The sequence below is a fragment of the Ciconia boyciana genome, chromosome 16 (assembly GCF_034638445.1).
Source record: "Ciconia boyciana chromosome 16, ASM3463844v1, whole genome shotgun sequence".
In the NCBI taxonomy this organism is placed as follows: Eukaryota; Metazoa; Chordata; class Aves; order Ciconiiformes; family Ciconiidae; genus Ciconia; species Ciconia boyciana.
In genome coordinates, this window is record NC_132949.1 from 8,744,873 (window position 1) to 8,757,572 (window position 12,700).

Genomic DNA, 12,700 nt, shown 5'->3' on the forward strand with positions numbered 1-12,700 from the left:
AGCCCCATCCCCGGCTCTCCCCGACCCTGCCTCCCCCCGGCCCCCCGCAACGCTCTAGCTCTGCCCCCTCGGGCCCTCATCCTCACTCTCTCGCCCGTCCAGCCCCCGCGGCCCGAACCCCCCCATCCCGCACCCCCAGCCCGGCTCCTTCCGGCCCCGCACCCGCACCCAGCGGCCCCACGCCGCGCTCCACCGGCCCCGCCCCGCGCCCGCCCCTTCCCTTCCCTCATTGGCCACCACCCGCCTCTCCTCGCCGCCCATTGGCCCAGCCCGCTGCCCACGTGCCCGTTTACGGGGGGAGGAGCTAGCGTAGCGTCTCCCGTTGCTAGGCGCCGCGCCGGGCCGCGGGCAGCCCGGGAGGGGCCGAGGGTCCCCGGTGCCTTTTCCACTGCAATGCCTGAAACGCAGCTGGTGACGTCCAGTATTTTGAAGCAGCTTAATGCAACCCGTGCCCAGGGAGACGCAGCTCCCCTGCAGGGTGAGCTGTCCCTGCCAAGGACTAAGCCACGGTACCTGCCGGTCCACGGCCTGGTCCGGTCTGAAACCATCCAGGAGGAGACGAGTCTTGGCAAGGAAGCATCTCTCTTTTTTTTAGGTATCAAAAGCGTGACAGATTTTACCCTCTCTCTTAGATGCAGGAATGGTGGAAGGCTGCTGCTGGCAGCATCCACACACGGATTTCCAGCATCTCGCTCCAACGCAAAGAGCCGTATAAGCAGGGAAAAAGAAACGCAGATGAACACGTACTTCCAGACAACCCTAGGAAGTATTGAAACACTGGCAGAAATCTTTGAACCCAAGTGATCTATCAGACAAATACAAAAATAATCAACAAGAACTTTTTTTCCCTTATAAACCTCCAGATCCAACCATCACACAGCCAGAGCACTGACATCTCCCTCCTTCGGTGAGGCACTCGAAGATCATTTCCGAGAAAGGATGAGGGTGGGCAAGCAGGAAACAGAACAGACGCCTTGCTCTTTTAAAAGATACGAGATATCTGTTTTCAGGCATTAAAACCAAAGCATATAGATCTGCTCCTCTGTGTGTTTTTCTTTTCCAAGCTGGGAGGACTGAATTCAAAGAGGGAGTAGAGAGATTAAGAGATGGGAACAAGAGGCACTGAGGCAAGAAGCTAGCCCTCTTAATAGGGATCCTCAGCCTTAACTCCAGCAACTGGCAGAGCTGCCGGCTCAGGAGCTCTAAAGCTACACCCAGGGACTGGTCAAGCTTTCTAGACAGCACTCAGGACTGGCAGGAAAAGCTGTAAGACCCCTAAAATAGCACAGGCCCATCTCAGCACAGTGGTACAGCAACAGCAAGGGGAGGATTTTGGGGCAGAAGGGAAAATGCTGGGGTTTGATGCTGATGTGATGGCAACCTAGGTCCAGGCTGCGTCTGGTCAGGCAGATGCTGTGTCCTAGCGTACACCAGCCCCAACCCACCATCTCCCCGTGACCCTTGGGGGTCCACTGAATACAGGATACCAGCTTTCCTAAAGCAGTTAGGGATTTTGAGACATGAACATCTCCTGGCTTCAGGTTAGCCAACTCCTTTTGGCTTCTAGTCAGGGTAAGGTTTGAAGGAAAGCCTGAAGATAGCTCAGGCTGTGGTCCCGAGTATGACCCAGGGGACACCAGTACAACCCTCTGCTCACTGGTGCCAGGGTTCCAGGGTTTCTACCCAAATACAGCCCAGCAAAAGCAAGCCTGAATGGGGCAACAGCACTCAACAAGCCCTGACCTTGCTTCCAGCAGGTCTGACAAGCAGTTTGAAGGGGAGAGAAGAGCAATACTGCTCACATTTTTAACACTGACTTCCAATATGAAGAGCGTGGTCCAGTACTGGCTCAGAACAAGAGGGCACGCAGACATCTGCAAGGACTTCACACACTTCAGTCGATCCATTCAATAATACTTAGAGCACAGTACTGTGTTACTCCACCAGGCCAAGGAGCCACACTGTGGTCACAGAGTACAGCTGTGATTTGTTTGTAGTACTTTAAAATGCAGGAAAACCATCGACAGCCTTAAGACCTCATCTAGCCCTGAACATCCCTTGTGGATTTGGCTTGGAGGTTTAATCTGTGCTGGATACTGGAGATGATCCACCTGCTCTGGGCTTTTGTGTACCCTCACTGGCTACGAGACAGGACACTATTCTGCAAGACAAACTCCCCCATGCTGAGGCACGCTTGTTCAAAGCTTGTCCTGCTCACAAAGTCACTGCCTGCCCCTTGGCACAGTACACATTTTAGACGCTGGAGTGGAAGAGAAGGACGTAGGCAGAAGTTGAAGGATAAGCAAAACTAAACATCTGCCTGCTAGAGACAGCCCATCATCAGCAGTGCTCTTTTGAAGCAACTGCCTCCAAGCAGGATTTGTTTCTCACATCAGCAGCCTAGAAAGTGGTATAGGTTTTACTGGAGTGTGTTTGTTGACCTTATCAAGGGGGAAGATGACAGTTTGGGAATTTATTCTTATATCATCCTGGAGACAAAGCTCTTCACAAGCACCTAGTGTGGCTTTCTCAAGTGTCCCCTCCAGCCAAGAGTTAGTGTCACTAAGAAAGGAGCAAGCAGTGAGTCCTACTTTCCCATGGAAGAAGGCTGCAAGCTGTCAAGTGAGCCTGTTCACAGCAACAGCCCCACGGTACCGACACAGCAGATGTTCAGAGGGTACAGGGTTCATGGGAAGCATCAAAAATTAAAAATCCTATGCTTTTTATTGCAGGTTCAGTGTTAGTGTTTTGGAGAGCACAGCTGCATTAGAGGCAGATACTGTTCCAACTCCCCTTCCCCACAAGACTGCCACAACTCATCAGCCCCAGACAACTCCCGAAATTGCGCCTGGTTATGCAGTGCAGACAAGTGTTCAAGTGCAGACCTAGACCCTCACGTGACTTGCCACTGAAGAACAATAATGATCCAAGGCTTGCAAAATGAGAAGGCCAGGCCATTAACTAGCACCCCTTGCCCTGCTGAGAGACACATGTGAGTTTGTTCCCAGCACCCTGACACAAGGATGCGAGCAGCCCCATGAATGGGTTGCCCTAAGCTGCCCTTTCTGGATGTTCCGCTAACTTAGTTTTGATGAAAGTCCTTGCTATGCTGTGCAAGAGATGAGAGGCCACTCAGTTGGCAAGGAGCTGCTCTGCTGATCAGCTCTGCCAGCAGCAAGCAGTCCTGCCCAGCTGCCTGAAAGCAGCACTCCCTTCTGTGTTCTCAGGCGAGTCAGAAACAGAAACCCAAAGGCCGTCTCCTCTTGCTGCCCACATGCAGCAATGAGCGGTCTCTATTCCCTTCTCATAAGCTGACAGCTACTTCTTTTTTGCCTTTCTTTCCCTCCCTACAGGGCAAGAGATAACACACTAAAAAAAGAAAATGAAAGGAACTTAAAAATTCAACACCACCTCATTTCTCCATCTCTCTTAATTAAGATGTAATCCTCCCCATTGCCAGTGGCCTCTTCTATTCACCTGTAAAGTGCTGGTCAGGTTGATTTGTTCTATTAGATCTCATGGCTCAAGACCCTGAAAACCTTCACGCTCCTACTAGAATAAACAGTTGTGTTATGCCTATAATTTATGGTATTGCCTTTTCATGCATATTTCCTTCTCTTGTGGAAGCCAGGACAGGAGCAGCGCCAGGTCTAGTCATCAACAGTGATGTTGCGAAAGAGATAGGCCATGGACTCGCCATTGTGGATTCGTCGGATGGCTTCAGAGAGAATCAAACTGATATCCACAGTCTTTATCTTGGGGCACTGCAGCTTCTGTACCTCATGAGGAACTGTGTTGGTTACTACCACCTAGGGAGTGCCAGAAAGAAAAGACCATTAGTTGTGCTGCTGATACACTCACTCTCACTGAACAGCTACCCTAGATTAACTCCACGAGTGGTGCATACCTGCTGTTTCACAGTTCAGGGGAAGAAACCCTTGTATGTTAGGAAAAAAAAAAAAGAGATTAAAATAAATGGTCTCCCCCATGTGACAGCCAATCTGTTGAGGGGACTGGCATAACCGGCACTCTACAACAGCCACCTCCACACAGGCTGGCAGGTCCATTTAGATCGCAGGATCTGACATGTTTGTCACTAAGGGCGAGGTTTGAAATCTTATCCTCTTAATGTACCCAACAGCCCATCATCAGCTGGGGAGAGGGATGGGGGAGAGGGACAGGTAGAAGGCCTGTACAGTGAGAAAGCAGTCACACGCACCCAGCTGCAGTAAGGGAACTGTCCAGGCAGGGATGACTAATATCTGTGCATTAGGGAGAAAACATACACAGAGAAGCAGATCTGATCTGAACAAGTATTAATCACACAGCTTTTTTTTTTTTTTTTCTTCAATGAAGAACCAGCTAACTGAAAGCATCTGATGAAACTAGTCATTTCAGAGATGAGCTATGTGGCAGGGGAAGAACATCAGCTTGTGGTTTTTGGTGCCTTAAACCAACCCAGCCACCAGAGCCAGCCCTTCCTCTGCAGTCCAGAAAGCAAACGCACCTCATCGATGGAGGATTCCTCTATGAGACGGGGGGCATCTGCTGACAGGAGCCCATGAGTAGCCATTACAAAAATCTTGTAGGCTCCACGCTCTTTCAGGATCTCTGCAGCAGCTACAAAGCTTTCCACATCATCGATGATGTCATCCTGAGAAGAAACAGAAATAACATCAAAACCAGAAGTTTACCGTGCCTGCAGGGCAGGAGTGGATCTGCAAGGTACTGCAGCTTTGGCCATGCACACAGCCAAAAAAAATAATCCCTGGCTACTTCAGCTGCTGTTGAGATGCAAGGACAGCCACGTGCACGACTTAAATCTATGAACACTATTTCCCTAATTTACGGACCCTTTTGCTAGTGTGCAAAACAAATATTGTGTCTTGGAAACAAATTAGTCCCTGCACATGCACAAACAGAGCTTATCTTAAGCAAGGTATTTTTTTCATGGTGATAGTAGCTGCATGTTGATTACTTACACTGCAGCATGGCACAGCAAGTATGAGAAGCTCAGCAAGTTTTTTTGGTTTGATTGGTTGGGGTTTGTTTTTTTTTTTTAAACACTTCAGGAGATTTCTCTGCACGTCCTGGATTTGTTGAGTATTTGTAGACATCTGACATTTGTAGATTCAAGGGAGCAAGGAGATTTCAGGGCTTAAAATGCTGAAGTACGAAGGGTTTTTAACAGAAAGATGAAATAACCAAAGCCACCAGCAAAACTGGAGAAAACAGTGGTAACAATCATGTTCCCACCCCTACACCAGCAGTCCTTCCTACCCTCTGGGATAAAGCAGCTCAAGAAAAGATGCTGGGAGGAAGCCACCCACCCCCCCTCTCCATCACACTCATACCACAATGATGGCAATTCTTCCTCCAACGTCTCCAACCACAGTTATTGGCGGTTTCTCCTTGGCCATCATCACTAAAGAAGAAGAAAAAAAAGCCCAGGTCAGTTAGCCTTGAGTCAAACCACAACAGCTCCACCACACAAGAGGCCCAGATCCTAACTGTGCCTTATATTGGTGCACAGACACAGACATGTGCTTTACATTATCCTGACACCCACCTAAGTGGGTAACCACTGGTTTAACCATCGTTTTCCTCCTTAAATGAATAGCACTGCTGCATAAAGATGAAACTCTCAGTTTCTGTGGGGACCTCATACTGATTGCACAGACAGTAAGCAAATCCAAATATCTAACAGATCCCTGTGCAAGGAGAGCTACAAAGCAGCACCTAGTTTATGGGAAATGTCAGTGACTTTCTTTGTGCTCCAGGACAGGACTTGAAAAAAAGGGGTATCTCATGATTGGGAACAGCAAATGGGCTTCTCCGAGCAACACCTCTCAAAGGGCATATGCTTTACAAGGTGCAATTTTTCACCTGTTGGACTCACTGAAGGATTTGAGACTCGCATTGCAGCTTCCTTGATTTCTCTCATATCACCAAACACACAAGACTCTTTCAGAGGGTGTAAAGAGCTTAATACCTGCTCAGGCAAAGAAAGCTTAAGGAAGTTTGCAGAAGCAAATTTGCTGATTTTAATTTTTTTTTTTTTTTTTGGTAAAGTGGATTAATGGAAAGAGCAGGACAAAATCCAGTTCAAACTCAGTTCTACAAGCTCAGTGCAACCAGCAATTGGAAGCAAAAGGATACATTGAGGAGCTGTGCTATCTGATACATGGTGAAGAGATGTACTGGGAAATAAGGTCCCCCTCCCTCCTGACTATACTTTTGCACTGACATGGTTCATGCAAAAACTACATGTGTAACAGGCTTTATCCTTCATCCTGAAAAACTTCCAGCAGCAGTATAAAAAAATGACAGAGATATGAACTAGGATGCACTGAGTGCATCTAGATGTAACACAGTCTTCAGACTTGCACCAAACAGCAATCAGCCTCTGATACTGGCCAGGGACTTGCTGTCCATAAGCCAAACCTCTCACTTGCCAGACGGTGCTGGTTTATACAGTGAATGCAGTACCAAAATTCCCAGCACAGAAAGGATATGGTGGTGGGCACGCACATGTCATTAGGTGATAATCTGGGCTGATCTAACCACTGAAACAAAGAGGAACATCCAGCATTTTGTAACACTTACCTGGCCCACCTGCATCCCCCCAGATTTTATGCTCTCTACGGGGAGTGCAGCAAAGTGTCCTACCGAGGCACTTTGTACCCCTCCTCTCCGTAAGCTCAGGTCTTGCCAGGATTCTGGCCACAGAGGCTTCTCAAGTGCCAAGGAGTTTTGGACACCCTAGATAGCAAGATTTTTCTCCTTTAAGATAACCTACTTTAATATAATACTTGAGCAGCATAAGAACACAAGCCATTGTCCATCAGAAAGCCTGTCTGAATATTGATTTCTGCCCTCCTGGGTCAAAAAAGTCCTACACGAAACTCCCCATCCTGCACAGCAGGCTGATCCAGTACTATTCCCACAACTCATCAGTGCCTGGGAATGCTTAGAGTGTAAGCACAGCTGGGTGAGTGAGTCAGACTGAGGGATGCGATGAAAGCAATTATAAGGACCACAGCTCCAAAGATTCATGTGTAGAGCTGTTCTTCATACACACGACCTACTCCACAGACCGGTTTTCTGTAAGCCTACCAAAAACTGTGTAAAAGGTGTCAAAACAGAACTATTGGACTAAAGTGACATTACTCATTGCTAGGTTTTGCAGTTAAAGTCACAGCTACCTTGGACTTAAGACTTAATTGACCTTTGCAGCACAGATTCCCCAGCCTCCCTTGCATTGTTATTTCTGAGTCTCCTATCAAATGCAAAGTCTCATCTAAATCCTGAAGGGAAAATATTCTTATGAGAAGGAAGAGTACTTGTAATGAACTAGGATTAAGCGTCACAAGAGATAAGCAGATCATAAATTCCAATTACAGGGACTACCTACATGCTTAGATTAGTTATTCGTTCATTATCTAGTTTGGACAGTAACAAAACTCCTGGCAGGAGCTGTGAAATACCAAAAGGATTACATTTGGCTGCCATCTCATCCTTCGTGTGCATCCACAGATGAGTACCATTTCTGTTTACAACAGCCAGGCTAGGGAAAACTTTTCTAAGCAAATGGTGAACAGGCCCAGGGAGCTGAAATTCAGCACTACTTTACTCACAAACACATGAAGTTTCAGCAAATCAGTATCCTTCTATTCCATAAAGGAAGCAGACACATTCCTTGCTATGCTTAAAGGCTAACACAGCAGCTAGCAACATTAGCAGTCTTTTGCATCTCTTGGTCTGTTTTTAAATGCTGCATTTCAATTTTGCTTTATTTTTGAAGTATGGTAGGCAACACGTCGACCTACCCGGATCCTAAAGAGATGTTCTCCCTTTTTCTTGTTCAATTTTCTCTGCAAAGAAAAGAAAAAAATTGCAAGCCAAAGATCTACCCATAACCACATCAAATCTCAAGAGAATTGCTCCAATGTGATGAGAGCATATGCAAGGGTTACTGCGGTCAGTTTCTTTTCCTTCAAAATCTTTGGACATATCACGATATGCAAGTCAGAACTGCTAAAAGAAGGTGGCTTGAAAAATGTTTCAAATGATAAAGAACATTTTTATCCCAGACACAAAACCTCTATTTGTATGTAGACAAAAGAGGGCAACAGAATTAAGCCACAGCTGTACTTCTGCCTGGTATAACCCCTTGGATTATGTACGAGTTTAGGTTAAAAGAGTTGCTGGTTTTTTTCTGGAGAGTCAGAAAAGATGCTGTGGTATCTTTTCTGTGGTAGCTTCTGAGGGAAAAAATAAAGAAAAGAGAAAAAACCCAAACCAACCACCATTTTTATAAAACAAGAATATCAAAGAACACTGAGGGGTGGTGGGGAAATAAGTTCATCAGACGAACTCTCTAACCTGCACTTTCATTCTGATGTGAGTAATATATGCCAAAGTACCATGCGTTAAAGGCGAGATTATCACTGGCATGAAAAAACAGCATTCCCAGGTGCATAAATCTGTTGCTTTTATTAAGCGGTCAAAAACAGGTTAAGAAACGCTAAAACAAATTCTGTTTGGAGCTGACAGTGTGCATTAAAGTGATAATCACCAAGAAAAATAATGCTGCATTTACAACAGAGTCTATGAGCAAAAGGCTGCTCAAGAACGAACTGTTTTGTGAAGAGATACACCTGGAAGGACAGATAACATCCCTGTGCCCAGCCTAAACACAGGAAAGAGACGGGGGTAGGGAAGTAGGAACAGACCTGCAGTCACTCCGGTTTTTCACCCAAACTCTCCCTTCATGGCAGTTTGTTAGGCTCTGGGTTTGAAGCAGACCATTAGCTATCTGTATAAAGTACCGAATTTCAAAGCCACTGAAATGATTTAACAGATGGTGCTCCAACTCCTTTTCTCGAGGACCAGGAAACATGCAAAGAGTCCACATGCATTTGTTAAAGCACAGCCCCAAGCCAGCTGCAAGCTTTGAGACACAGAGAGCACACAATCAAAGAGAATAACCTCGGAGTGACATCCTGTCTCAAAGGCTCTGCTTTCTGGGTTTTGAGTGACGTGAGCTATTGCTGCCGCTTTAGTGCAGCACTTTAAGAAGTGCAATTGGAAGCACCTTTGGCATTTTTCCGTTATGGTTCCATATGACACCAAATCAGAGTATCACATTAGGCTACACTCTCAGGACAATAAATAAGCTGTTACACTGCGTAACACTCGTTAATTAAAGGCATATGATCTCTACTAGAATAGGGAGACAAGGTGTGTACCAGGACGCAGGAGCCCAGCCAATTCACTCGGAAGCCCATGAAGAATGGAACAAAGCATAAGCCATCACTGTAGGGCTCTGGGGCCGCTCCCACACATGAGTTTCGCCTCTCTTCTGGCTGTACCACAACTGCTGGGGACCCTGAACCACAGAGTCTAGAGAGGGAGGATAGCGTGCTCCACACCGATCTGGTTGTAGCCCAGAGCAGGATGCTCCATGGTTAGTCTCAGCCACCCTCCAGGAGTACTCCCACCTTCTAACTGCCCAGACCCAGGTTTGCGGTAGCTGAGCCAGGCAGACCTGGAGACTGGTTCTGTTTGACAACCGGAGGTTTTTCTGGCCAGTTTTGGTGCAAGGAAGCATACAGCTCTGGGTGAGTAGCACATGTCCTACCTTTCACAAACAATACAGGGACATAGTTGAACCCTGCTTCACTCTGCCATCAGACCTTACACCACCAGGATTGCTGGTGATGGTACACACGGCAGGAAGAGCTGATCAAGGCTTTTGTTTGATGTGCCACTTGAGGTGGGAAGACATTTTTCAAATGACTGAATCGGACAAGAAAGGAGGCGTAGCAGAGAGGATAAGTACAGACAGACACTCACAGCATTGCCATCCCTAACCCTAGCTGCATTTTCACCTCTGTCTGGCAGAGCGCAGCTCCATGACAGAGGCTGCGACACAACCAGGATGTACTAGAAGCTTACAGACTGCTTTTAGGCAGATATTACCCCAGTATTCTGCACCTCCAGTAACAGAGCCCAGCTCATTCAAAACCAGGTATCTATCAGATTAGAAAGCTGGAGAGAAAAGCAACTTTCTACTAAGAGTTTTGGACAAGTTCGCCCCATAATCCACCCCACATCCTGCCAACAGACAGCTACCAAGCCACAGCTTGACTGTTTTACATTTGTGCCTTAAGCATGCAGGAATGTAAGATCATTAGTCAAGTGCTGAGTTTCTGCAGGAGATAAAATAAGAAAGTAGTGATACACAGCAAATTAGTTTGTGTTTGGATAGCTGAGGACTGAAAACAATTTTCCACTGGAATCATAACTAAACTGGGCAAGGACACATTTCTGTATGAGCTACTATTTACAGTGCTCTCCAGCAGCACAAGTTCCCACAGTTGAGCTTCCTTAAAGTGACACAGTTGGAAATAAAAATTCAGTCACATCGATGCTCCGGTAGCAGACAAATGTCAACTAGTTATATTTTGGAGGACAGCATCCTCTTCAGAGTAGGAGTGGAAGGAAAAGGCCAAGAATAACCATGCAAATTCCTGTTTTGTTGGAAGGGCATGAAAAATCCCCTTGTCAGAAGGGGGACAATCAAGATGAAGTCCCAAACTTCATTGCCAAACCCCACCTGTCCCCCAAGGCCCAAGAGGAGTTTCACCAGCAACATAAGCATTGTTTAACTGCTTGTATTATGGTGAGCAATGACTGGAGTAATGTAAAATGCCTGCAGTCTTACTTGTCTCCCCTCCACAACCTGCCCACAAACTGCTTGGATGTTCTCCCTCAACTTCAAAAGACAAGAGGAGGCACTTATCAGTAGCCCTAGCCACTGCCGGTATAATTAAGTTTGGCTGCATGATGGATAGCTCCTTACCACATACAGCAGCATGCATCCTTTCCCACGGTCACTTCTCAGCCACATTCACTGCACTCAATTTCTGTCCTACCACCATCTACCTAGAAAGCTAAAATCCTCCCAAGAGGGGGCTGGATTCTGACTGTACTGTTGTTACTTGACTGCTGCTGTTGCAGGAATACAAGCAATCCTAAGAGGACGGAATTTCCCAGAACACAGGTTTCCTCCTTTTTCCTTTGCTCTGTGCTCCCAAAGCAGCAGCTTATCAATCAACGGCAAGAGCACAGGAGCTCAGCAATGCCTCGGAGAACCTATTCACCCTAGCCACACAAACCTCAAAACCTTGTCAAAACAGACACTGGAACATGATCACCTGGTTGCCAAGATGAAGAAAATTTCCAGCAGTAACAATGGCTGCAGCAGGAGGGGAAGACAAAGGCCAGCCCTCCCCTCCACGCTGGGGACAGCAGCCTGTCTCAGTGGCTGTTCCCATGTTAGTTACATTTTTGCATTTATTTTCTGTTTCATTAGCTCAATGAGTTTTGTTGCTGAGCACTGTAAAAGCACCACCTTTATCAGAGGTTTGTTAGTCTGATGCTGTTGAGTGGGCACAGCCAAGGAGAACAACACTGATGCTCTGCGTGACCAGAAAGAGTTAAATAAAAACTTTCCCCTGTACCTTCTCCTACAACTCGCTGATATCAACCTTTCCATGAGAAAAATTCCACTGGTCCAACTGCCATTAGGTTGGTTATACCCACACAGCTAAACCAACAGCAATTTCCCAGCAATTTTTTTTTTTTTTTCCCCCCAAAGGTAAGCAGAGGAGCTTAATCTTACACGGCAGCTCCAGACCAGGATGCACAGTTGCATTTTTGACCATCGGAGGGGAGTGACGTCCATCATCCATGTCCTGCTCTGTACACTGAGCCTCTCCATGGATCACTGCTAGTCCCAGCCGTAGTCTCTCAGCGTAAGACTGAGCCCTGCAGGACAACCACAGCATGTCAGGAAGATGTTGGGCTGATGCAACTTCACAGCTCAGTGCAGCAGGCCTCTCCCAGACCCAACAGGGCAAGCAAAGGCTGCACCTCTGTGGCTGTTCCCCAGCAAGAAACTTCACTGGAAGAGATTTTTCATTCCTCCTTAATATCCCAAAGCCCACTCTAGCTCTTGGCTCCACTACAGGGGTCTCCTGGCATTCCTCCATATGCTAAATGCTTTCTGAGATGGTCAGGCACTGCTGAAACTCATGCAGCAAGTCTGATCCTGGCCCCAGGTGAACAACATAGCTCTGCGGCACAGAGACCTCCAGAGTTTAATCCCACAGGGTTGGGACTGCAAAATTCAGCTGCCCATCTGCACCACTACAGTCGTCCATCCCGCTTCCAGCCACAAAGGAGTTAGGGACCAGATCGCTGATCCATTTGTGACCCTCCCATATTTTTCCTGGTGTATTTCCCATCAGCCCAGATCTTTTCCAAGTTACTTTTAACCAGCTAGTAAAGCATCCATTTACCTTTTAGCTGCATCAGGAGATTTGGCTACAATAACTGCGTTTCTGTAATCTGGAATCTGGATGTGATAAAAAGTTATTTAAGTGATTTGATACATAGCTGAATAATCACACCCACTCTCTTTCCCCAGACCCAAATCTTCATTCTATGGCAAGAAACTAGAGAGGCAATTGCACTCGTTTTCAACACCAGTATTTGTGTATTCTGCCCCAAGTGCAACACAAATAAGTTTAGTACAGGTGATACTGCAGGTCCTACTCTGCACATGACTGCAGCTCTGTGCCTCCTTCCCTGCTGGTGCCCACAAGTTATGGCCTGGTCCGCAGTGCTAAGC

General features: G+C 46.9%; 1 protein-coding gene across 3 annotated transcripts in view; it reads right to left on the reverse strand.

Moving 5' to 3' along the window:
- Positions 1–251: 251 nt before the first annotated feature.
- The window catches only part of PRPSAP1 (phosphoribosyl pyrophosphate synthetase associated protein 1), a 29,868-nt gene continuing 17,419 nt past the window's right edge, over positions 252–12,700 (reverse strand). For 2 of the 3 annotated variants that reach the window (XM_072880847.1, XM_072880849.1), the window contains 5 exons: positions 12,369–12,424; positions 11,690–11,835; positions 5,355–5,425; positions 4,508–4,654; positions 252–3,809 (listed from right to left, as the gene is read on the reverse strand). In XM_072880847.1, coding sequence (XP_072736948.1) covers positions 3,651–3,809; positions 4,508–4,654; positions 5,355–5,425; positions 11,690–11,835; positions 12,369–12,424 — 579 coding nt within the window. In that variant the 3' untranslated portion in view covers positions 252–3,650. The remainder of the gene's footprint in view (positions 3,810–4,507; positions 4,655–5,354; positions 5,426–11,689; positions 11,836–12,368; positions 12,425–12,700) is intronic. The other variant, XM_072880848.1, reaches the window with a different exon arrangement.